At 42.6% G+C, this 26,298-nt stretch overlaps 1 protein-coding gene across 15 annotated transcripts in view; it reads left to right on the plus strand.

Annotated features, from left to right (window-relative positions):
* Positions 1 to 14,204: 14,204 nt before the first annotated feature.
* BICD1 (BICD cargo adaptor 1) overlaps positions 14,205 to 26,298 on the plus strand; it is a 174,251-nt gene continuing 162,157 nt past the window's right edge. For 8 of the 15 annotated variants that reach the window (XM_068662273.1, XM_068662311.1, XM_068662355.1 and 5 more), the window contains exon 1: positions 14,230 to 14,916. In XM_068662273.1, the coding sequence (XP_068518374.1) occupies positions 14,704 to 14,916 (213 nt within the window). In that variant the 5' untranslated portion in view covers positions 14,230 to 14,703. Of the gene's footprint in view, positions 14,917 to 16,034; positions 16,348 to 26,298 lie in introns of those variants that run through there. The other 7 variants (XM_068662301.1, XM_068662352.1, XM_068662293.1 and 4 more) reach the window with 4 other exon arrangements.

Consider the following 26,298-nt stretch of genomic DNA (forward strand, 5'->3'; position numbering starts at 1 on the left):
ACAACTGAAGAATGTCTGATTTCATTAGAGTGATGATTTCAACCTCACAGACGACATCTATTTCCTTATGTTCTCTGTCTCTCTCTCTCTTTTTTTTTTCTTCTTTCTTCTCATTTGTAAATATTTCTATTATTCTCTTGTCTCCACCCCTCCAACTTTAAGATTTTCAACAGTTATTATTTAAGAGATGTAGATTTTCTCTAGGGGAAAAGTAGCACTGCTTTCTGCAGTGCAGAAGCAGACCTTTCTGCTATGAAGCTGCTTAGTAGCTTTTGTAGTTTATTTATACGTTGGGCATCCAAACAAAACTGGATGTAATGTCCTGCAATGCAATTAGGCACTGCATGTAAAAGTGCTTTCTTTCATTTGTCTTTGACCTGCTGCCTGATGATTTCATGTATAGTGCCCTGCAGTTCTTGTCTCTGGAAAATAATGACTAATCATTCCCTCGTCACCTACTCCATGTGATTTATGGTTTTCTAGACCCCTGTCATGTCCTCAGTCATTTCTTTTCCAAGCTGAGGAAATGAGATCTCTTCATTTTCTTCTACAGTGGAAATTGTTACATATTTCTGACCAACCTGGTTCTCTTTATCTGTATACTTTCTGGTTGTAAAATATCATTCTTGAAGTGAGGTCACTCAAGCTTCAGATGAGATTGGGTAAACCATGATTTTACAGAGTACCAGTGAGAGTTGCTATTCCCTTCCTGGCCTATTTGATGGCCAGTGAGTAGGAAGCTTCATCTTTCAAAGAATTATCTGCAGTGACGAAGAAGAATATTTTTCCTTGGTGATAAAAGGTAATAGGAGAACTCAGTATTGTGAACTGAATCACAATACTGAGTATTGAATCAGAGTCACTCTTCACTGTGTGTAACTGCTTTACACTCTTTGGTGCTGCATTTGGTGCTGCCACTTAGTTGGCCACTCAGTACTGGGAGATGTTTGTAACCCCTGGCTGGCAATTTGCATTCTGAAGCATGAGCATGCTTGGAAAAACAACAAAAATTACAGAGGTGTTTATGCCAAATCTCACACAAAAAAAGATCTTTTCTTGTGTTTGCTACCAATTTTTAAGCAGCTTAGAGAAAAATAAACAACATACAAAGGTTCCTTTTTACAACCTTATTTTTTTCTTTCTTTTTTTCTCCTCTCAAACTGTCAGGCAAATCATTTCTTTCAGTTATAAACTAAATCAATAGGCTCACAATGAGTCCTTGCTGATTTTGACGTGTTGCATTATACTGAGTGAAAAATAATTGGTCTCATTGATATATAGTTCTTTTATATGTGTTTTTGAGGATGTGAATACATCCTATGTTTACTTTACATTTATATATATTTATATATAGTGTCCTGCCAATATATAGCATCTGAACCCAGCAGCGGTGACAGTATTATTTAGGTTATAGTTATATATAGAAATGCCGTGAAATTTCACTTTATGAACAGCTTTGCAGGAGATAGACTTTTTATCTTTTGCTTTTTGTAATATAAATATGAAACTAAATTATCCAAAGTGTAGCTTTTGTAGAACAATTTAGAATTGCCACTGGAGCAGGAAAAGCCTGAGGAAAACAGGGAGTATAAAGGGGAATGGAGAGAGGACAAAAAGAAGAATATACAGAACAGAGTGGTACATAGAGTCAGAGGGGTATTTGAGAAAAAACGAAGCATCTCAAAGACCAAACAAGCAGTTTTTTGTCTCCCAGAGAACCAAACGAATTTGTTTGGGAACTGTTGACATTAAAAACTGCAAGGAAGAACAGAAAGCAGAAGTGTAAAGCACTGATGCCTGCGGCAAATTATCTATCCAGAAGGTGTGAGCTATCCCTGCCTGCTTCTACCTGTTGTTAAGAAACACCTGCAAATGATGCAGTGGGAAGTGCAGAAACATCTGGAGTTTACCATAGTAACCACCTCATAAACCTACCTCCTTCATTGGAAAGAATGAGCACTCACAACAGGCATTTTATGGTTCTACTGCCTCTGTGTGTCAGCATGGAGATGCTTTAATGGTTTAGACAATGAAATGTCATGTGGTTTGTAGAATGAGTAAATGTTATCTTTCGTGTGTTTCAGCAGGTCTGCAAAATTCAGCACAAAGTGTTGTTTAGAAAACTACAGGTTTATTTCAGGTATGATTCCTCACTCAAAAATATACATTATTAATGCAGAGCCATTCAATGAAAACATCAGACCTGTGTGATGTGGAGAAAACAAATCAAAAGATTGCCGAGACCTATATCATCAAAGGTTTTCTTTAAAGCTCATGCTGCCAGTCAATACCTCACACTCCTAAGGTTTGTTTAGTTGTGTATTGATTAGCTGCAGTGAGAGGAGGCAGTTGAGCCACACCAAACTAATTGCAACAATCAGGTTTTGGTGAGTGGGTGTTTGGAGAGCAGCACCTGCCTGCAAGGTCCCAACTCCCCATTCCTCTTGTTCCCTGCACCAGCCTGGCAGCTTGTGGTGCTGTGCCCTGAACACGGTCAGAGAAGTGACCCGCTGGAAAATTCTGCCCACAATTCTGTAATATTTTTTTTTTTTTCGCTTTTCTCTTTAAGCAGATGACCAGTTAAAAAGAAAACAAGGAGTACTAGATCAGGTAACGTGACCTCTACCTACGTTTATTACATCCAATCATCACAACCACAGCTGATTCAATGCAATTTTTTAAAAGAAATTTTGCTTAATAGTGAGGTTTCTTTTCCCCTTAGGCTCCTAACAGCTTTCCTGTATATAACCTCATTTTTTAAAATTGTTTCATCTACTAGGCCGATTGTGATAAGCCTCTCACTTCATTTTTAAATGCTTAGTCACTTAAGTAAGTTTCCTCTTACTTCCTTGATATTTTTAGTCAGTCCTCTCTGTTGAGACTGTATAATCTGGAGCACTTGAAGCCCCAGACTGAAGTGAAAGCTGCACGCTGGGGAAGGCTGCTGCATTGGAATGCCAAACAGTTTTTTTCCTGACATCTATTCCTGCGAGAATGGGAGCACTGATGTACTATTGGCTGCATTTCCTGAAGGGCCAGGAAGGGAGGACCCGATTCACTCTTTAGTCATTCCCCAGGACATTGCTGGCAGGGATCAGAGTGGCAGGTTGCTATTCCCGATGGCCACATTCGGTAGGCTAATCCTTCCCTTCTTCAGTTCTCTCTCCGATGTGCTGATAATCCCCTTTGGCCAGTCAGTGAGGTCACACATTTTTCCTATAGATTTTTTTATTATTATTTCCTATACATTTTCCTTATTATCATCATATTCCCAAAGTCATCCTTCCATCCCTGTTTCTCCTTTTCTTTAGTTTTCTAGTTGTCGTCTGTTGCAGGTGGAAAAGAAATAACACACAATGAGATACTGCCAAACTCAACTTACCTATTTGACCAAGTGAGGGAGAGGTAGTTTCAGGTAAATCTTCACTCACCCTCCATTAGCTGAGCCCTTTGCTGTGCACAGAGAGTTGGCACAGTCAAACCCAGGGGAATGTGGCGCTTGCCCTACCCAACCAGCCCCAGCACTGGGTTCTCGGCAGCAGCTCATAGCCTGGATCCACCTTCAGCAAACCTGCTTCCATGCAGCGTTGGACACCCTCAGAGCAGTGCCCTCCCTGAGTATTCCTCTCTAATTCTAGGGAGTTTAGAGACAGATGTCAGCACAGGCCACCAGCCAAATCTGTCCCCAGTGATGCCACCTTTCCAACAGTTCCAGGTGATGCTCTCCTGTCATTTGTTGACCCATGGCCTGTCCCAAGGCTCACCACATTCAGGCATCTGCATTATCCTATTGGCTATGGCTCATTATATTTTTCAACTTTGATCAAGGCAAAATCATGATACTCCTTTAATATCTTTATTTTTAAACAAATACATAGGTAAATGTGTGTGTGGGGAGGGTGTCTAAACCCTGTTATGTGTTTATCCAGCACCAAGCCTCAACTCCTTGTTGCAACAGGCAATGAAAAAAATATTCTGCTTTCAGTTTTCTCTGGGTAGCTGTGAAATGTACCTGTGAGTGTGCATCTCTTCCAGCTTTCCATGGATCAGTCAAAGGACAACTGTGGTGTTAGGAGGTCAGCCAAGAGATGTACCTCCTGACCATTCCTATGAGGAATTCCTTGTTCCAAACATGTCTCTCATCCTGCTAATTCATTTTCAGAGCATGTTTCTCCTCTGACAGATCCCTTGCAGAGAGAATCTGTGACAAGTTTACAAATCAGCCTTCCCTTCTGCATCTAACACCAGTAAATTGCCAAATCTCTTAAAATGCAGCCATTTTCTCACAATATTAAGGAGAAGGAATTCTCTTAAACACAACTAGGGAGGAGAGGATGGTTAGTATTCAGCTTTCTCCATTTAGCTGGATGCTTGTATTGTCTTCTCCATGGCAGTTAATGTTCTAACTGAGGGGTATTTCCTATCTATTCAGTTGCCTTGATCAATTGGTGGCAGGCAGCAGAGCAGCTGAAAGTCAGACTGAAGCAGGAGGATGACCAGGTGCCCATGTATGTTTTCCCGGGTTGTACTGATTGCTCCAAAATATCATGTTTCTTCCAGATAAGTGTACTGTCTCCATTTGCAGAGATTGTTCCTTTCATTTCATATAGATAAACGGGAAAATAGTAGCTGCCTGAGTTTTCAGACAGCCTGAAAACAGTAAGATTCATGAGCTTATTCGTCTTAAAAGGTACAATAAATGGTAATCGTTAAACATCGAAGTTAAACACTATCAAGATACATTACCTCTTTGCTCATCAAAACAGGCAGAGAAGAGAGCTATGACCAGAGTAAACACCACTGGTAGAACTTGGCTGTTCAACAGGACTGCACGATCCAGTACCACACCTAACTTTGCTTGTAAGTGGGTTTTCTGAAGGTACCATCACTCATCTGTATTCTGCGTGGAACAGTGCAGAGTAGTTACTTTGCAAGTTGTCCTATATAGCTGAGTTGTTCCTGCTTTTGAAAAGCCTGTTTTGGGACTTACTGCGAGCTGAATGGAAATATTGCTCTCCTTCTCTTTATGTCCCCTTCCATGAGCAGAATTACTCTCCTCCATCTTCTCCTATATAACCCACATTTACATTTGCCTTTCACAGGATGTCTCTAAAGCTTTTCCACATAGTACCTCCAGGAGCTCATAGGGGAAGCAGTAGCAGATGGGTAGCTTGCATCAAAGGAATTGCCATCTGTTATTTCTCTTACCAATTTTGTGCAATACTGGCAAGAGTTTGATTGTTTCTCCTAGTCCCCCTTGATCCTTTGCTGTCCAGTTGGGCAAACAAAGGTAGGCAAATATCAGCATCCCTCTTATCTTTCCCCCTACTTATACCAATAACTCCTCTAAGGAACTGTAACATTCATCACCCAAAGGTGTTTGGTTATTCCCCAATTCCCAGGCTCCACATGCTAAACTCCATCTGCTGCACCTTCAGAAACCCCTAATCATCCAAGAAAGAATGAAAAAAAGTCTCAGGATATAACCTCACAGAAAGTCCCAATTAATTTTATCACCCTCACAAAAGTGGTATTACTTATTTGGGGCTCTGGCTCCGTGGGATTGTTTTACTCTACTCTTACACCTCATTGTTTATCCCATCTAGATTAATTTGGATAGCTGTTGTTAAAAAGTGACTACCTACCCTTCTAGATTTGCTCATTGACAGGGCTTGCTTTTGAAATAAATGTGCTCAACCTAAAATCATTACTCTGTTTCCCACCAGACAAGCTCTAGGAACTCAGTCATGTTTTCTGCTCTATAAGGTCAGAACTGGCAACTGCTGTGTTCTCATTATGCCTTGCTAATTTGCAGGTTTAGTTACAGTCCATGTCACTTGGGCCTCAAAAGTCCTTTTTTTTTTATTATTATTTATTTTTAAATAAAGTTCTTGGTTGTATGGAAAAGCAGATACCAGCCAGTTTTGACCTGTCTCAGAAAGTATAATGTGAATCAAAATAGCTCAGACTATTGTGGCAAAGCAAACCCTAATCATCTCTCCTCTAAAACAAGCCACAAAGGTAGTACCATTAGGGTTTTTATTAATTTCATTTTTTTTGAACAGTTGGATTTGACAACACAGAATAATACGATTATGAAATGAAAAAGTACTGATAGCATAAATTAAGTTATTGAAAAAAATATTCTAGGGAGGTATTTAAACAGTTACTCTTAGGATAACCTGTTGTGTGATAGACCAGTCATTCCACCCAACAGATGAAAAGAATGAATGGAAATATTCACACTGAAGTCAATCTCCAGGTCAAGATCTTAATCTCCTAATTATGCTTTACCTTCTCTGTTACCTGATGAAAACAATTGTAGCTCTGATCCAGATGTCTTCTCTGTAAGCCTTTATTTTGGTGTTTTAAATATATACTGCCTGATCTGTATTAGGTATTTTGAGGAAAATCCAGAAAACAAAACAAAACAAAAACAAGTTTATGGGATATCGTCATAAATCTACCTTTCTAAAATGTTACACTCCCTGGTTATAAACATAACATAATTTCATTTCTGTTGTGTGTTCTGTGTTCATTATAATGTGTGTTTGAAAGCTGCATTTGAAAGAAGGCCAAAGCCAACCCATTCCTGAGTGCTCATAGTAGCTTATATCTCTTTAAAAAACAAGTTAAATCGCATGCGTTTTTTATTATCTGGATCAAAATTTCCTAATATTATCAACACAACATTATAATTAAATTCCACATAAAACTTTCAGTTTTTCTCTTGGTCGTCATAATCTGTAAATGTTTTTAGCCATTGATGCATGATAAGAATTGTAAGACAAATGCTAGCTTTAGTAGAAATAAGTGCTTTTTGAAGCTACATTTAATAGGCGCACTGCAGATCCTAGGTTTTCAGTTTCAAGACAAGGCACATTGCTGAATACAAATTTCTTCCTCTCCCACACTAATCACTTATGAGGAGAAAAATCAGTTAAGTGGGACCATAAGATGCAGTTTTTTTTTTTTTTTTTTATTTCATAGCCAGCTTCCATTTCAAACACGGGATCTACCCAATCATCTGAGTTTGCCAACTGTTTTTGCCCGTGCTGTGCTGGCAGGAGAACTTTGGCAGAGAGCTGACATAATAAAAGGAAGCAGGAGACCGTAGGATATGATGTACGGCCTTGTGTCACTTCCCAGAAAGACACTAAAGAAGATTGAACAACTGATTTGTGAGCGTCTGGAAAACAATGTGTTGTGTCTAAAGAGTGCCAGTGTAGAATTGCCAAGAAAAGAGGGTGTCAGCCCAGTCCCTCTCTGCTTCAGCAGCTGGCCAGGAGGGTAAGTGTCAGCCAAAAGGTGTTGTTTTGTGGAAGGACTGGCTGCTCTGCACAGCAGAGACCCTCTCTAATCTCCAGAGATACCCATTTTGGAGGGTCATTGCCAATGGCTTGGTTGTGGTGTGATGGCTTTAGACAAAGGTGCTGGGGAGCAGCTTTTGATTCATTATTAAGTGATGGACAACAGATTCTCCAGAGAAGATCAGGTCAAAGTGGCAAGTTCAGTATGTTTTGAGTTTGTTTTATTTTCCCAGGTTTCTAGATGGAGATCTAAAATAGTGTTTCATCCTGCATCCAGAAATTGAGCCCAGCTTGCATGTTTTATCACACATTTATATGACTTTGTGGATGCCTCTCTACTAGAAACAATTGCAGGCCTTGTAGAGGATATGCAAAAGAGGATATACAAAATGATTTTGACAAACAAGATGAATCTCAGGAACCACAAATGCAAAGAAGTAAGTGACTGGAAAAGAAGTAGGGCAAAAAATGATCCTGAAGGTACAGTAGACTTCGAAGTACATGCTCATTAATAATGCTCATTAATAATGTTTATAATGTGAATAATTGCTTCTTAAAAAATCAGATGGGGTACCAGGAGAGTTACACTGGCAACACAGGAGATATTTGGCCCATGTTATTGAGTAGTAGAGAAGCGTTCTGCTGGAAGGACTATGGTCAGCCTGGAAGAGCAAGACATAATACCATTCAGAAAAGGTCATCCAGAGACTTAGAAGGAATGATTCATAAGGACAGTCTGAAGGGTTTGAGGAAAAGCTGGAAATTTGTTTGATGAAGAAAAGGGAAAATGGAACAGCATTCAGACATTTTAAAAATTGATGAAAAAGGCATGGTGTTTACTGAAGGACAGGAGCAGATCTGCTTGATATGTAGCTAAAAAAGTTGAAATTCTATATTAGGAATGTTTCTATTTGTGATGGTGGTGATGAGATATTGGAAAAGGCTTTTAAGGCCTGTTGTAATGTATCTGTCGTTGAGGGTTTTAAGAACATGCTGGATAGCCCTTAACTATGAATGGTCTAGATATGTTTGATATCCCACCTGCATGTGGGATTGGACTCGATGACCCTCTAAGATGCCTTCTAGTCTTCCACTTCTCTGTTTCTAATGCAGAGACAGACCATCTCAAGACTTCTTAAGAGTGACTGACAGGTGGTGATGCCAAAGAGTGACCACAAAAGGTGGGAGGCAAGGGGCAAAGAGCAGCCAGATGGTAGTGGAGACACTTGCTACTGCTCTGCTGAAGCTCAGAGGGGGGGAAGCGGAGCTGAAATTGTTGCTGCTGGAAGGATTCAGTCTCCAAAATGCAACCTACTCTGCCCTCAGCGAGAGCAGCAAAGGGTATCTGGTTTTCCAAGGATCAGGTAATATTGAAAAGTGTTTCAAAATACGGTTATTTTGCCCATCTCTCATAAAAATCTGCTGTCCTGAGCAACCTGCTAAATTGCAGTTTGCTTCAGCCCTCACTATATTCATTCTCTGGGCAATGGATATTTTCGTTGTTAATCCAAGATAAACTGCATTATCCCTCCTTCTGGTTTTAAGCCTGTCCAGTAAGAAACAGCTTGCATTGTGACACTGGTTTATCTGGACTAAATTGCTGAGAAGCTGTTTGGGCAACATATTCTAAGTGGACAGTTATTCCTTGCATCACACAAAAGTGCCTAGTAGTTTAAATAGACACAATAATGCTTTCTATGTTTCTTTTTGCCTTTTTTAGAGCTGTGTCCTGGGTCCAGAGCCCATGGGCAATTATGTCAAGGAAAAGAAAAGATGATGTCCATGGAGATATGGAGATGAACCAAGACCCATGCTCAATGCATGCTGAAAGCCACATCCTTTCAAACTGGGGTGATATTACTTAGTTTAACAGAAAAATAATTCACATCCTTTGCTACTGGCTGTATTATTTATATTCTGTAGGAATTGTGTTGCTGTTTGATTATTGCTGAATATGTTTTCTAAATGTCCTTGTGCTTTATTTTTTCATAGCTTTCCTGTAAAAATATCTTTTGTTTCTCTGCCCCCTACTCATTGCACACAAAACTTACACTAACTGCTGTTTTCTTCTTTGGATTCTGTATGTACTACATTAGCAATTTTCAAAATTTTCAGGTTTTTGGGGTCCAAAATTGTTCTCGTGGAGATGCAAGCTCCAGTGTGCCAAATTTAAGCCCACCTGACCATAGGGTTAATTTTTTTTTTTTTGTTTACCCTTGAAGCTTCTTAATAGAAATTTAGATAAGGACACAGATGTTTGAAAGCTTTTCTTTTGAACACTGATACTCGTGTTAATCATTATAACATCATTACCTTTCATTATATGCATTATTGTTTATTAACTCTTTTGTTTAGTTTCTCTTAATGTCCTTTATAAATGAATTTTCTTAAAACCTATTACCCTTTCTATTGCACTATGATCTTTAAATATCTCTTAAAATTTCATTTCCTTCTCAGTGCCTCCCTTTTATCTCTTGGCTGGTCATTCATTACAAATACGTTGCGTATATTCAGTGCTCGAGAAAGATGAAGCCTTGGCAGTATAAAAGTCACTTGTTTATCTCCAAAACACAGCGTAGTTGAAGTACTGGCTTCTTTCAGTGCTTTTTTCCCCTTTTATTTTTCAGGAAATCAATCCCATTCCTACTAACGACAACAGTCCTCATACTTTTTTTTTTTTTTTTTTTTTTTTTTTTTTTTTTTTTTAATTTGGACACTCTGGCAAGCCTGCCAAACACTACTAATTAGCAGTTGTTAGATTTGGGCTCCGTCCCAGTGAGACCCTCCATACAAATGGACTCAAAGCAATTTCTGTGTGATGCAGTGATTTAGACATCTGCAACAGTGGCTTTTATAGCTGCATTTCCACTAAGATGTAGAACCAGTAGTTCATTTCACATAGGTCACTAAATACTTTTTAATGGCTTTGGAGTTTAGATAATACTACCTTGAGCAAGGTTTGAACCACATCATTTTGCCTATCCTTGAACATCTGGGTGTCTCAAAAAATGTGCAACCAGAATGGCATTTTTTGGTAGTGGAACCTACTGTCTTTAGTCTAAGAGTTTACCAGTGTAATGTGCCAGTAATTCAAAGGACAATTTCTGCTCATGAAAAAAATGCAATTATAAGGAAGCTTGTTTTATGAGGGCATGCTGAATGTCACTAAATGACTGTAAAGTGTTTTAAAATATTCATGTGAGAGGGGTGCAGCAGGGCAAAATGAAGGAGGAATAACAATGCAGGGTGCTATGTCAATCTTTGGTAAGACTGGAGCATGTATTTTGAGGTTTTTAAGGCAGAAAGCATAAAGCATTGTAGAAGGACTTAAAAAATGTGAAGTGATGCATATTTGTGTAGTGAAATTATTTAAAATATCTACATCATTTTTTAGGGCTATCTACACTGGAAACTATGCTCCAAAAAGTACCAGATCTGTGGCCTGAGACCAGCACTTTGCTGGCACCACTGTGCAGTCATAGAGTCATAGAACATCAACATCTCGGGTTGAAAGGGACCCTAAAGCCCACCCAATCCCACCCCCCTGCCATGGGCAGGGACACCTCCCACCAGACCAGGTTGCCCAAGGCCCCATCCAACCTGGCCTTGAACACCTCCAGGGATGGGGCACCCACAACTTCTCCGGGCAACCTGTACCAGTGCCTCACCACCTTCTGAGTGAAGAATTTCCTCCTAATATCTAGTCTAAATCTCCCCTCTTTTAGTTTAAAACCACTCCCCCTTGTCCTGTCATTATCTGCCCAAGCAAAAAGTTGCTCTTCATCTTTTTTATAAGACCTCTTTAAGTATTGAAAAGCTGCAATGAGGTCTCCCCAGAGCCTTCTCTTCTTTAGGCTGAACATCCCCAGCTCTCTCAGTTTTTCTTCATAGGAGAGGTGCTCCAGCCCTCTGATCATCTTTGTAGACCTCCTCTGGACTTGCTCCAACAGGTCCACATCCTTCTGGTGCTGGTGGCCCCAGACTTGGATGCAGCACTCCAGGTGGGGCCTCATGAGAGCAGAGCAGAGGGGGACAATCACCTTCCTCCCCTGCTGGCCACTCTCTGTTGGTGAAGCCCCGGACATAGTTAGCTTTCTGTGCTGCAAGCATGCACTGCTGGCTCACGTTGAGCCTTTTGTCTACCCAAACCCTCCAAGTCCTTCTCTGCGCAGCTTCTCTCAATGACTTCTTCTCCCAGTCTGTGCTCATGTCTGGGATTGCCCCAGCCCAGGTGTAGCATCTTGCACTTGGACTTATTAAGCCCCATTAGGTTCACATTGGCCAACTCCCTTTGGATGGCATCCCTTCTTTCTGTGGTATTGACCGCACCACTCAGCTTGGTGTCATCTGGAAACTCACCCAGGCTGCACTTGATCCCACTGTCTATGTCACTGATAAAGATATTAAACAGTACCAGTCCCAGGTCAGGCCCCTGAGAAATACCACTCCACCTGGACATTGAGCCATTGACCACCACTTTCTAGATGTAGCCTTCAAGCCAATTCATTATCCACTGAGTGGCCTGCCTTTTGAATCCATATCTCTCCAGTTCGGAGATCAGGCCAGTTACTTTCATCCATACATATACAGGCAATCCAGAAAGCGAGAATCAGTGGAGATCCTGCTGTTTCAGTTGTGAGGTACTCAATAGAGAATGATCACCTTTGGGTCATGCTGCAGCACTTCCTTCTTTCATAATGTCTGTCCCTATAACTAAGATGCTATTTATAGGATCATCTGTCCTTTCTCATCTCCATAGACTCAGGAATGAGATGAACCAGAACTCCATATATCAGGGAAAAGAACTTAAAAATTTTTCAGAGCCATTGGAAACATTAGTAGTTCATTATGAATACAGGAGGGGGAGTCTGGAAAGTAGAGAGTGGGTGCTAGTTTTAAACCCTAAGAAAAGCTATAGATGCAAAAAGTTGTATTCATTTAATTAAATGTGTGTGCTGGAATATATACATCTGTGTCTGAACTGGCCACACCAGGTCCTCTGTAGTCAGTAAAGAAACTAACAACTGACATCTCCGAGGCATGGCTCATTTCATCCTAAAGAAGACTTTCGAGCAGTAGACTTCTAAAACAAAGGCAACTCTCACCGAAGGAGCAAGATTTGATGGTGCATACACAAGGAGGCATGATGCAGAGTAAATGAGACCTAATGATGGCAAATGACAGACATGTTAGGTGTTTTCAGGTTGGAGCAGCTAGAGGACTTGAAGTTTATGAAGACCCTACCCCAGCCCCTGTGAACTTCTGCACAGTGCACATCAGCCAGACTTCACTCCTCCTCCCAAATTTAAAAGGAAGATTCTCCCTAACTTTCTTGTGAGGTATTGCAGAAAAATGATACATTTTAACAAGCCAGATTTCCTCTCCAGGGCACAGATGTTCAGACATGTGGTGAGGCTGCCCTTGGGTTACGAGTGAGATTGTCAACTAAATGATGTATATGGAGCTACACCAAGGATAGATTAGCTATAGGCATCCTGTTGCTTCAGCCTGTTTCCACACTGCCTTGAACCAACTGCTCATTTTCAGCACTGGTCTTAAGGTGTTTTTCAATCTGTTCTTGAATTAAATTTCACAAAATATTTTCATAATGACCAAAAGCTGGTCAAAAGCTGAACACAGCTAGACTGGAACATCCAAAAGCTCTCAATACAACATTTTGCTACTTTTTTTTTTTTCTTTTTTTTTTTTTTTTGCTAGGATTTGTGGAGTGTTTCATCCTCTTCTAAGAAAAGGATGTTAAGGTTAGTCATACAGTTGGAATTACAGTTGGAATACTGTTTTTTCCTCCTCCATTTTGATATTCAGCCATTGGTGAGAGCCACTCACTCTCCTTACCTATTAATATGCATGCTTGTTTCTTTCTCATTAATATTCACTCTTGTTTCTGCACTAGAATTCATTAAAAATGTGAATTTTTGGAAGGTACGGAATTGACAGAACATCTATTACCCGACTTATTTTTTTGATTTATGTTCTCTAGGCAACAAGAAGCAGTGTTTATGCAGGCTAGATTACAGTGTGTTAGTTGTGTATGCATGTATGGATAGAGGCTATATACTGCATGCACATACCGTATGACTAGCACCGGAGCTTCCATTTGCAGATCTCAAAGCACTTTGCTGAGGAGTCTAGACGTTTTTATATCTTTCCCAGAACATGGGGAAGCTGAGGTAGAAAGGTGATGTGGTTTGTTTAAAACTACATTAACAGGTCAGGAAGAAGGCAAATTTATGTCTTTGATTTCCAATATAGTGCTTCATTGGTGGACTCTGATATCAATGTTCTATACATAGCATCTTTTTTATTTTTTCTTTTTAATCTTCTGTTTCCTGGAAAATCTAAGTCAATTGTTAAACTTTGTACTTTAAAGGCCTGGTTTTGCTAGTATTAAAAAAATAAACGTTTGTTGAGCATGAAAACCTGTTCGTGTTAGTACTTATAGCAAAGCTTGGTCGATACCAATAGGATAAGGTCTTTGTTTGCAGGCCATAGTTTGAAGAAACAATAAATTTGGGCTTAAGACTCCTAGTACCATGTCAACAGGGCTGTGACATGAGACATTATAACACTGATCCCGGCTGAACTCACTCTTCCAGTTCAGATATGCAAAGAGCCCCTAATCCGACGCGTTAACTTTTTTACCGGCGGGCTTTGTGCGGGATCAGTGGCTGTCTGCATGCAACCACCCCAGTTTTATGCCGGGCAAGTATCATCTGTCTTTCCGCAGCCAGCATAAAACTGCCATAATCCCCGCACCGGGAGGGTCCCGCCAGCCGGCGGCAGCACCCTGCGGGCTCGGCCAGCGCCGTCCCCGGGCTGTGCCCGCCTGCCGGGGAAGGGGGGGTGGTGGATATGCCAAACCCCGGGGCGCCGGCGCCTTAAAGAGCGCAGGGGAGGGACCGTGCGGCGGGGAGGCGGGGGTGCGGGCTCCGCAAGCAGCAGCAGCAGCTCCCCGGCAGCCGCCGCACCGAGGCGCGCTCCCGCTGCCGCCTCCCCGGGCCGCGGGGCAGCCCCCCGCAGGGCCGGAGAGCGGCGGCGGGGCCGGGGGCGGCTTGGGCGGCGGCCCCGGTCCCCATCCCCATCCTTATCCCATCCCCATAGCCCCGGACCACATCCCCATCCGTATCCCATCCCCATAGCCACCCCCATCTCCATCCTTTTCCCATCCCCATCCTTATCCCAACCCCATCCCCATCCTTATCCCATCCTAACCCCATCCCTATCCTTATCCCATCCGCATCCCAACCCCATCCCCGTCCCCGCCGCCATCCCCAGGCCGCCGGTGCCGGTGGCGGTGCCGGTGCCGCCCCCCGGCCGCGCCCGCCCCCTCGCTGCCCCGGCGGCCCGGCGGTGCGGCAGAGCCGGCGGGGCTATGGCTGCGGAGGAGGTGCTGCAGGGCGCCGACCACTACAAGAGCGAGATCGAGCGGCTGACCCGGGAGCTCTCCGAGACGACCCACGAGAAGATCCAGGCGGCGGAGTATGGGCTGGTGGTGCTGGAGGAGAAGCTCACCCTCAAGCAGCAGTACGACGAGCTGGAGGCGGAGTATGACGGCCTCAAGCAGGAGCTGGAGCAGCTGAAGGAGGTGAGCGAGCCCAGGCTTTTGTCTCCCCCCCCCGCCTCGCGGGGCAGCTGCGGGGGCGCCCCACGCGTGTCCCCGCCGGAGCCCCTCGCCAGGGGGCGAGCGGAGAGGCCCCGGGTGGCCGCGGGGCTTGGCGGGGACGGGAGGAGGGGGTCTCCGGGGAGCCGAGGCTCGGCCAGCACCGCGGCCTCCAGGACGGCTCACACAGCGCCGCAGCCCCCCGGCATCACCTCCTTATCCTCGCTGGAGCCGCAATTTTGGGTACCGGGTGTCTGCGGCACCGGGCTGCCTCAAGACATCGCCGCAGCGCTGTGTGCGAAGAGGGGATCGACCAGCACGGAGGATGAGAGCTCGGCAAACCTAGGGTGTATAGGCAGGGGAGCTGTGTAAACAGTCGTCCGCAGTGCATGGGAAGGGAGACGGTGCCTTCTGAAGTTATTTATAGCCCTGGTTTATTCCCCCCGCTCTGGGGAAGCGCTGCCATTAAGGGGAGGCAAAGTAGCTGTACAGTAGTCTTGAGGTCACCCCCAGTCAGTGGAAATTAAACTTCTGCGTCATGCCGAAAGGATAAATGATCTGAGGGGTGTTTCAACTTCATCTTTCAAACGTGTTTCTGTAACATCCGAAGTATAAAGTAGGTAGGAATGACTGCACCCAACCTTCTGGCTCTGCTCAACATGACTCTGAAATATCATCGTTCTTCCTGTAGTCATCATTAAGGGAAATAACTCGAGACTGAGACAGTGCACATGCACAGGACCTATGGAAGGGCTATGTGTACACACATGTGCAGGTCTCACGTCTCTATACATTTGGTAGTATTTTTATACTGTATGGGAACATAAATGATTACATATTTCAAAAAGAGATGGTAAAGCATCAAACAGATTTTTTTTTCCAAATTTAAAAGGAATGTATCACTATATATAACATGCAGAAATTCTCTTCAGTCAGAAATCATGACCACGTTCCATATGGAGGGAAATCACTTTGTAAACTTAGATTATATATGAATATTCTTTAAAGTACTGAGATTATATATGAATATTCTTTAGAGTACTAGCTTTGATGCACTTTTAGAAGCATTTTTTAATAAAACAAAGTATTTATTCTACTTGCAGGTAAATGTTTTATGCTACAGGCTTGGCTCAGTGACCAGAAGGATTTAAAAATGTATTTTCAAGAAGAGGAAAGCTAATTTTCAGAAAAACCTATCGATCTACTTAAACTTGATATCTGCTTCCCCACCCCTGCTGAGACTATGCAGTAGGCTTAGGACTTTGAAATCAATAGTCACAGGTTCAGGGGTGGAGATACGTGACTTGCACGGGCATGAAGGCAATGCTATTAGAAATGACCTGGCATTAATAGAGGAGCAGAATCATGGGGAAAATACACAAGGTGATTTCTGTGGGGAAAAAAAAAAAAGAAAAAGAGAGAGAGGCAGCAGTCTAGCTAGCTGTTATACAGAAGACTCATCAGAAACTAGGGATGACACATTTGTACACATGGCCGCAGACAGAAGGGACAGTGCAAGGAACTGAGTTTAAATTATTAAACTAGAGGGATCAATCAACATGGCTAACTGAAATGAAACATGCACAAATTCTCTTCCTGTTTACTTCCCCTCAAAGCCAACAGGACGGTGTGCTCTGCAGCCCAGAAGCTGTCCCGCAGGGCCATGCCTTCATGCTGTGCCAACCACAGCATGGACACTGAGATATCTGTGGAGAAAGGAAGAGGAAAATCCTGTAGCTTGCCTGATGCCAAGCAAGAGTGGAGTTGCTCCAGTTTCCCGTTCAGGTCTGGGGCTCTCAATTCCAGAGCTCTTCATTGCTGCAGATAGGGCATCTCCATCCTCCATGTAGGCTGCAAGAGATTTCTTCTTGCTTCCAACCTTTATAGGAGAAACCACACTGATTCTCACCACATATGCAGCCCTGCAAAAAGAATTTGCTCAAAAGAATTTGCTTCAAAAAGAATTTCCTTCCTGTCGCTGTAATGTATTTTTTCATCTTCTCTGTAAACACCTCCGTTATGACTGTTCCATGTGTGCAGATCAGATTCCTCACTCTGAGCATAAGCAAACGATGCCTCAGATGACATCAGCAAGGCAGGATTCAGACCGAGGTGGTTTGGGCAAGCTGTGCTGTGATTTGGGGGCCTGGGTTTTGGGGTTGTAGAGTTCTGTCTGAAAGCTCTCTGGCTCTGAGCTGCCTCTGTCGCTTTACCAGCTTTTTATTAAGGCTCCCTCCAAAATATGTGGAGTAGGGTCCCTGTGTATTGTCTCCAGCAGGTGCTGCAGAGAACATCCTGGACTGTGGCCTGGGTGTGGTCTGCATGGTGGGACATCAAACACCATGGCCGGACTGGAGCTAGGAAAACTCCTGCTATGTCAGTGAGGATTTGTTCTCCCACTCTTGTATCTCTACATCTGCAGCCTCTCTGAAGTCATAGTGGGGTATAGGAAAGAGGCCCCAAATTTATACTGAAACAAATGGTTTATCCATTCAAGAGGAACAGTAGGTGGGGGCACAATTATGTGTAGGGCTGTTACCTCTTCTCTGAACAGATTCATTTACTGGGGTCAAATCTCATCCTATGTTTTTCCTGAGGCAAGTCTTCATTTCTGAATTATTTCATTATTCCTTTCTTTTCTGCTGTTAGGAGCTCATTGCATTTATTGCTCAGCAGACAGAGCTGCCTGTCTTTGACTACTTAGTCATGGCTTAGCCATCTAGGATCTGAAGTCTTCTCCTATGTTCCTTGGCAGTTCAGAATTCAAGTGAACTTCAGTGGGGCTTTTTCCATACAGATTGCAATACAATAATTTCCATTGCTGGAGGGTGAGATGGGAAAGTAAGGCCATTATAGGATGTAGAATTAAAAGCAAATTGCAATACATTACATTAAATATTAATACTTGTATATAGAATATATGCTAAGCACCATGCAAAATGAATTATTATAGTAAACTCCAATGTTTCTTGTGCTTTATTCAGAGGGTTCTGCTTCAGCCTAAGACTTCAATGTTTTGGGGCATGACATTGGTTTATACTGCAAAAGCTTAAAGTCTTAAACAGTGACCTAATAAATACTTCTTCCAAAATAGAGCAGTTATTACATGTGTAAGCTATTCTGGAAAGACTCAAAACATCTGTCAGCTACCAACCTTTCGTTTTCAAAAATGAAGTTTAATAGTAGGAATGTGAAAACATACACTCTGTTGTGTTGACTTTAACAGCCTTCAGCATTATGAGATGGAGCACTGGTGGTCCTGAAGTTAGAAAAGACCGTAGGAATAGTGTTAAACAAAATGTTATTATTTTAAAGCTTTATTAATATTCATATTTTTTTCTCCAGTCTGTAAGATATGTTGCTGTGCCTTGCTCAATTACATCTCCAACTAGTGGAATTTTGACCCTGCAGTAAAAGTGCTGTAGTTTTAGAGCCCCTGTTCAAAAGGTTGCTTTAGGAGATGTGCTGCTTAACCTGCTGTGAATAAGAGTGCAGGGAATAAGACTCATTGCTGTTAGTCATGTGATTAAAGGTACCCTGTTTTCACTGTTTTACGGGGTTGAGAGTGTAATTACTAGCATATTCTGTGGAAACCGTTTTCCAGTCTGTCATATTTGTAGTCTTATATGTTTACATTGCATTTGCTGTAAGTACAATCTCTGTTGTTAGATTTCATTCTTTTAAAGAAGGGTAAAATGGCTTCATATTGATCTTCTTTCCTGGGCAACCTGCTGTAGCTGTCCCTGCTTCAGCTGGGGGCTGGATGAGATGATTTCAAGTGGTCCCTTCCGACCTCACCCATCCTGTGATTCTGTGATTAGTTGCTGTTCGCTGGTGGCTGGCAATGTTTTTAGAGGGGAGAAATATCAGTCACCTCCAGCTGTGATAAAATGGGGGTTGAAGGCAGCTTTGGTATCCAACCATACAAGGCATCTAGGCCTGGGAAATGCTAGGCAGAGATTTCGCTTTAAAAATCAAATCACGAACATAGCAGCTGAGCAGATCCCCAGGTTCCCCTCCTTCACTCTCTGGCTGACTAGTTTGAGCAGTTTCTCACTCAGCTGCTTGGCTTGTATGTGTGTAGTTCTATGGGGACAAGTTCTTCCCCTGGATTACTAGTAGAGCTGGCTGTCTGATTTTTAGGTTGAAGGTGCAGTTTACTGTTCATGTTACACTCAACCCAAATATCCTTGGTAAATTAATGGAGACCAGACTATTGGTGAGCAGCCCTATCCTTTGCAGGTCAAAAATTTGTGCTTTCTTTACCTTTAACACAGAGATGTTGCATCATTGTTTTATGCTTAGTGAGTTTAGCAACGTGGCTTCCACAAATAATTCTTGGTTTGTGACTGGAAAGGGTTCTTGGGGAGTAGAGCTGAAGCTCTTTCTGACAGCTTCTGTGCTGTTCTGCTCTTGCCTGTGCTGCTTTCATGTGGGTGACTCAAGCTCCATCTCCCCAGTCCCCTGACACTGTGCTGCCCCTCTGACTCTCCCACTCTTCTCTGAAGCTGTGTGTTTGCAGTTTCTTCTCTGTCTTTTCCATCTTTGAAGTGTACAGCTGGTGGGGCTTCTTGGATCCAAAAAGGACAGAACAGTGGAGGGGGAGACTCCCTATCCCAAATAACGCCCTGTTAAATGGGCAGTCACTCTACGCACCTGTATGCAGCACAGGGCGCTTAAGAAAGTGTGATGATGCTCACACATCCCAGTGAGATTTTCTGAATTCCGCCTAAAGATGAATGTGTCCCAGATACGTAACTTAAGAGCTGTGAACTGATGCCACCTCAGTATATACTTATACTTCCTTTCAGCGACAACGTATGTGAGATGAGGTGAGCATTTCCAACACCTCATCCTGATCTCAGCACTTGGTTCTGTGAGCCTTTCCATGCCGTGCCACTCAGAAGGGCCGTGCTGCCTAGCAGCCAGCTCCAAGGTGAGGGCAGGGAAAGGGTGCGTGAGCAGCAGATCTGGAGGAGCAGTGATCAGATGCTTGCTGCAGTGCTGTCTCCTGCGGAGCCCAGCCGGCGCTGCCTCTGTGTGCGTACACTGCTAATGGAAGGGTGTTTACCCAGTTCCCTTTCATGGCTGGCCTGGTTAGGAGAGGAGAGCAGGGCAGCACAGGAAACTGTTACACATGGGAAGGAGAGCATGGGAGGCAACGCAAGGGCTGTTTGTTATGCAGGGGCTTGCACAGCACTCGGATCCAGAAGAGCCCTAAGACTGACAAAGCTTTGGGTGTTCCTCCAGCTCTTCATTCATCACTTTGTATTTTACTCTCCCCATAAGCACAGGTCTGCAACAAAGAGTCTGAAGATGCTCTTAGCAGTTCATTTGCAGAGCTGTGCTTATAAGGAATGCCCTAACAAAATCAAGCCGCACCTTGCAAAGCTTTCATTCAATTATCACAGGCAGGGGACTGACTGACTGAGGAGCAGGTCTGTGGAAAAGGATTTAGGGATCCTGGAGGACTGTGAGCTGGATGTGGGCCAGCAGTATGTCCTGACTGTGCTGGCAGGACCTTAGCCTTGAGAAGGCTGAGAGAAGTGATGATTACTTTGGAACTGACATTTGTTAGATCCCACCTAGAAAATGGCATCCATTTTTGTCTCCCCCCCAGTATAGGAAAGGAATGGATAGGGGCTGAGTTCAGTAGAGGACAACCAAGATCATCAAGAGCTGAAGAGCTTCCCCTGTGAGGATGGGCTGAGGGAGCTGGGCTTGTTCAGCCTGGAAAAGAGGGATATGGGGAACCCAGCAGCAGCCTGCCCATGCCCACAAGAAAATCGTGAGAAGATAGTGCCAGGCTCTTCACAGTGGGGCATGGTGGGAGGACAAGAGAACTAGCATGGATTGAAACTAGAGAGGTCCAGGCTGGATTTAAAGGGGAACTGTTTCCCCATGAGGGCAGGCAGTGGTACAGGTTGCCCGAGGGGTTGTGCTGTCTCCTTCCCTGGGAATTTTCAAGCCCCAGCTGGATACTGCCCTAAGCAACCGTGTCTGAGCTTAGAGCTGACCCTGCCTTGAGCAGGAGGTTGGACTAGAAGAGAAAGACAGCAAGGGACCTGGAAAAGGTCTCTGAGAGCACCTGCTATGTCCAGCTCAATTCCAGTAGCTGTTTGCTGTATATTACTCAACATGTAACAGCCTACTGCCTGGAAGCAAGGACTGTTAGCAGAGCCACAGCCTTGCTCCATGCCTGAATTTCACTTTCTCTTAATTGTCATTGAGCCTGCATTGACCTAGCATTAGTAAGGGAGTAGTTTGATGTGCTTTTCTCTCAGCATGACAGCTCTGTGTCTCCCTTTGTCATGCCTGCCCCTGTGCTAGCTCTCAGTTTTGCATCTGTTTATACTGTCCCACCTAGCTAGAAAAGTGACCTCAGTTAAAAATAAATGAGAGGGGGGCGTATGCTGTCTGTAACCAGACCTGGGTACATGATGTGGTTCACAATACATTCCCATAAACTGCTTTACCAGCATAGCCAAAAACTCAGACTGGATAGGATAGGAATGGATGTCAGAGAAATAGGGGGATGGAACGAGCTGCTTAAACAGGTACTGATGTTAAAGGGGATGCTTATCAAATTGTGGCAGGATGGCTTCCTCTGAAGGGAAATGAATGCTGTGCATTAGCCTACAGAAAACGTAAGCAGCTGAAATCATCTTAGGGGAAATTAGAGCTCTTGCTGGAGCTTTGGCAGCATGCAATGAAAAATGCAGACGAACTTTTTTTTTTCCTTTCCCAAGAACCTGCATCGCCAGTTGCTCTCACTAATTGCATTGTATCCTTATGAGCCAGTGCAGTGATTTGTTACACCTCCTGCAATAGCCAACCCTTAAATAGTGATAGTTAGCTTGAAATGCTTGGGGTTCGCATACTACTAAAATAGTTCTGAAGTGAGTTTATTCTGTTTTCTCCTCATAGTTAAATCATTTTCATACTTTCACTCTTTATGAAATCCGTCTCTAATCTGAGGGGTTTGGACTGAACCCACCATGCATTGAGCTCCTCTGAGATAACTAGGATTTGGAACTGGATTTTATGCCATGGAAAAGTTGATTTTTCCATAGATTTTTCTATAAAATATTGAATTAGTACCAAATCTAAAATGACTGATTGAAGTGTTAATGGGGGAGCCAGGCATCATTATTGTGAAGTACTTCCTGTTTAAGGCTCGTGAATGCAGAATGATGGCTCACTGAATAGACTTTAATCTAAAGGTCTGCATCTGTTTGGAATTAAGCCTTTTGTAATGAATTAAAAAAAATAACAATAATTCACTGCCATCTTTTCACCTTCCTTTATGTGAAATATTTTTTCTTCCCTTCTGTGTTGCAGAGCAGATTTGCCTTCTAAGGTATGTGTGGGTGCAGTCTGTCTGCAGAACACCAGTCAGACTGAACACCTGGCTTTATGGAAAATGCAACTGGGGGCAGAACAGTGCTGGAGAAAATAACAGTTGGCATGAAATAGTAATTTGTGAGCATTCATCAAAGTAAAATGAGGAGCATTCTCAAAGTCAGATGCATAGACTAAATTTGCACCTGGCCAACTTTTACATACCTTATGCAATTGCCACTTGGAGAAAATACACGTGAGATCAGATGTTTTTCTAGCTGTATTGAGGGATTCTGGAAAAGTAACCTGCTTCTCAAATAACTTCTCAGTTTTTTCAATCTCATATGTGTTCATTTAAGCAGCTCATTTTCTGTCATGTTTTCACACTGGTGTTTGTTCAGCCTATGGACAATGGGAATGGAATCTGATTCACCTGTGTTTCTGTGTCCCTCAGCTCTGCTATGTTGTAGGCTTCGTTAAAAAGTTGGCTTTGCCATGGATTTCCCTTTCCTATTTGTCTGATACCTGAGGGGGTGATGCTTAATTCAGAACGATTCTGTACTGTACATTTTTTCTTTGGGATGATTTTAATTTATAATGGCACAGATGAAAGGCAAGGATTCATTTCTGTTGAAATGCCTTACATTTGTGGCGTGACTTTCTTTCCCTCTTCTTTCCTCATTTCCTTCTGAATTCTACAACACTGTATTTTAGGGGGGAGGAGAGAGGGTATATTCCTGTCCTCAATTTAGGGGAATTGATATGGCATGCAAAGATATGAATGTTCCCTTTGTCCCTTTACCCAGGACTGCTTGCATCACTAACAGCAGATGACTATGAGGAGAAAAGAGCAATTTTTCATACTGTCCTGTGAAAGCAGTCCAGAGTATAGACCAGCTACAGATGGATGCAGTTAGGACTATTCCAAAGGTGAAAAACACATCTCAGCAAGGGCAGATGTCTAAAGCTGAAGTAAGCAGGTAGAAATGGAGCTAGATTGCAGGTTAGTGCTTTAATGGGAACTGTGCTCCACTGTGAAGGGGTAGTATTAAGAAAAATAATTTCAGGAGTCTAATTTATGTGTTTCCAAATGTCTTTCACTATCAAAGTTTAACAAACCTAATAGTTAAAGGAAAAATCAGGCCACTGTCCTAAATCTATGGTTTTGGGACAGATCTATTAAGACTATTAACACCAAAAGGCTTTTGCTAAGACTGAAATTGGTCTATTCCCATTTTCTGCATTTCTCTTGTGATTCCTTCCTGTCTGCAGCCTTTCGTTTTCTGCCGTGCATTCTAGATTAGTGTTCATCTCATGTCCATGATGGTTTATACACTTTTTTATCTTCCCTTTTGCAGTCTCTGCCTTACATCTTAATTAGTGTAGATTTGATGCTTCATTAGGCACTGAACTGAATTTTTTATGTTAAAGATCCTTTTTGTCATTGTGTGAATGTAAGAAATCTGTCCATTTGTGGCTGATCAGACCTTCCATACTCCGTCTTGGTATTGCAATGACATGAGAGAATCATAGAAATACTCTAGAAATGCTTTTTTAACATGGGCTGAAAATGAAACAGCGGAGGATTTGTCAGCTCTGCTTTGTAGCAGCCTCACCATTAAAGTCATCCTGGAAAAGATGACTTCTAAGGCAGTTTTAAAATCTGGTTGGCTGAAAGAGTGCACAGTAAGGTATCTTTTCATAATATTTTGCAAAAAGCAACCCTGCATTTTTTTCCCATTGTTTTGTTTCTGGGGTGATTTATTTATTTAACCTCAGGCAAGAAAATTGATGCATGGCGAGGTCAGATAATGCACTTGAGTCCTTGTGATCAGAGCTGGGGGTGGAACCCATTACCCACACAGCCATAACATACCCGTCTTCCTTTCTCCTTTGAATTACACTTAATTTGCCCTCGTGCTGTACAGCCACGTTAAACCCCTCTACACAGCAAGTAGGTTTCCAGTGCTAGCAGTAATACACACAACACTGTGCTTAACCCAGAGGCATAAAAGAAGCCCTCAGTTACCAGTTTGTCACCTTTCACTTCAGTCAGTCATTTTTGGGTTAATTTCAAATAAATTATACGAACTCCTTCCTGTTCTTTTTTTGTTTGTGTTTGTTCAGTTTTAATTTTGTGCTCTCAGAAATCACAGATGACACATGGCAGGGGCAATGCCATGCATTTAGTATGCACCCTGGGAAGTTTAGCCACCGCACACAGCCTTTCCTTGGTTTTCCAAGTTACTCTGGATGGGTTTAAATGTAGTGCGCTGCGAATGAACTGTGAAGTGCTCTTTGTCATCACTGACTGATGGCTACATCCATGGAAGGAAGTTGGACTTTGTTAACAGCAGCAGTTTTAACTTCTCTTTTGGATACTTGGAGGGGGAAGAACAGCCCCTAGTAGTTGTAAAGCTCAGCTAGGAAGACGGAAAAGGAGCAGCAAATCTCTAAGAGTGAAGGTAGAATTTTGGGTGAGGCAGAGGGAACGGGTGGCTCGGTGAAATAATTCATTTATAAAAGTTTGGATTTTGGCCAAACATGAACACAGCATGATTTGGATTTAGTCTTGCTCAGGACTGGCATCTCCTCTACTCACATCCTCATAGCAAGACGCAGGATGCCAGACTCCAAGACATGGCTTCAGGCTTCCAGCAAGACAGAACATTCAGCCTTCGGCACTCCAGTGTTAAGAGGGCTAGAGAGAACTTGGTGTGAGTATAGGTGTGGGCACATGGGGAGTTCACAGTAGGGTTATTAAACTCTCTGCATAGGCATAGCCTCTGGTTCTCAATTTGATGGCTAATCCAGGATACTTAACAATTATTACCCAACTGGAATCTCTGATTTATTTTATTAAAAATGTGTTCTGAGTGGCGCGTAGTTTGCATAATTCATGGCTTTAATAAAGACAAGTTGTTTTTTAGATGGGTGGGAAAAGTTTTTGTCATACCTGGAGTACCTCATGGAGATTCACAAAGCATTAAAAGGTTGAGCTGTTTTGCATAAAACCAGGTGATACACAGTGATAACAAACATGCAGAGTTGGCCTGTGTCTGAGGAGAACATTTGCATTCATTCATTTCTTTCATGATGCATGTGATTCCCACCTACAGATTGTTTGTTGATTAATTTAAGAATCTCAAGTGAAGAATGCTACCTTTAGCAGTATACCCTATGCTCAGGATTATATCTCAGGATCATTCACAGCAGGTATGACTTGAAGACTAACATTGAAGTCCTGGCTTTCTGTGTATGTCAACGGTAAAATGGGACAACAATTTAATTATTGAGTCGGTGCCCACCACCAGCTGGCAAACATCACTGTCATCAAGATGTAAATGATAAAATGTGTTATAAACTGAGAATTTGCATTTCTTTTCACCAAAGAAGGGAGAACTGGAATAACTGTAATTACTTGGTCTCAAACACATGATCTTATTCTTGCAGCTTGATGAATTGTCATAACTCAGCTGAGCTTCAATTACTGATTATGTATGTGCACTTGGTCCAAATGCATAAGGGCAAGGCAAACAAGCAAACAAAAAGGCAGAAACCTGAAGGAATGAATTTTTATCTGGCATGTATCTTACGTCTGCTGTGAGCTGAGAATGTGCACTAGATCGGTTACTTACTAAAAAAGTAAAACTGCAGTCATAAATCTGTGTCCTTAGGGACAGTTTTTTAAAGTGAAATGTAAAGACATGGTCACAAGGACTCCTTTGTGAAATAATGTGTATGGTATATAACTATATGTAAGAAAAATAGTAGTATGGTTTGTATATAATTTTCCACGTATACTAATATGGGAGATGGAAGCACGTAAGATTTGTTAGGAGTTTGATACTTCAGGCATTAGGTAATTCCATTTCTTGGGCATTAGGTAAGTTCTTACTTTTTTCTGCCAGTTAAGGGCCGATGGCTGCCATCTGGTAATAACAAGACTTTCACTTAACATGCTGTAAGCTTAGCTGTGTAAAAATAGGAGCAAATCTGGAACAAGATAGTTAAGTGATAACATTT

Source organism: Anas acuta, chromosome 1, assembly GCF_963932015.1.
Source record: "Anas acuta chromosome 1, bAnaAcu1.1, whole genome shotgun sequence".
Lineage (NCBI taxonomy): Eukaryota > Metazoa > Chordata > Aves > Anseriformes > Anatidae > Anas > Anas acuta.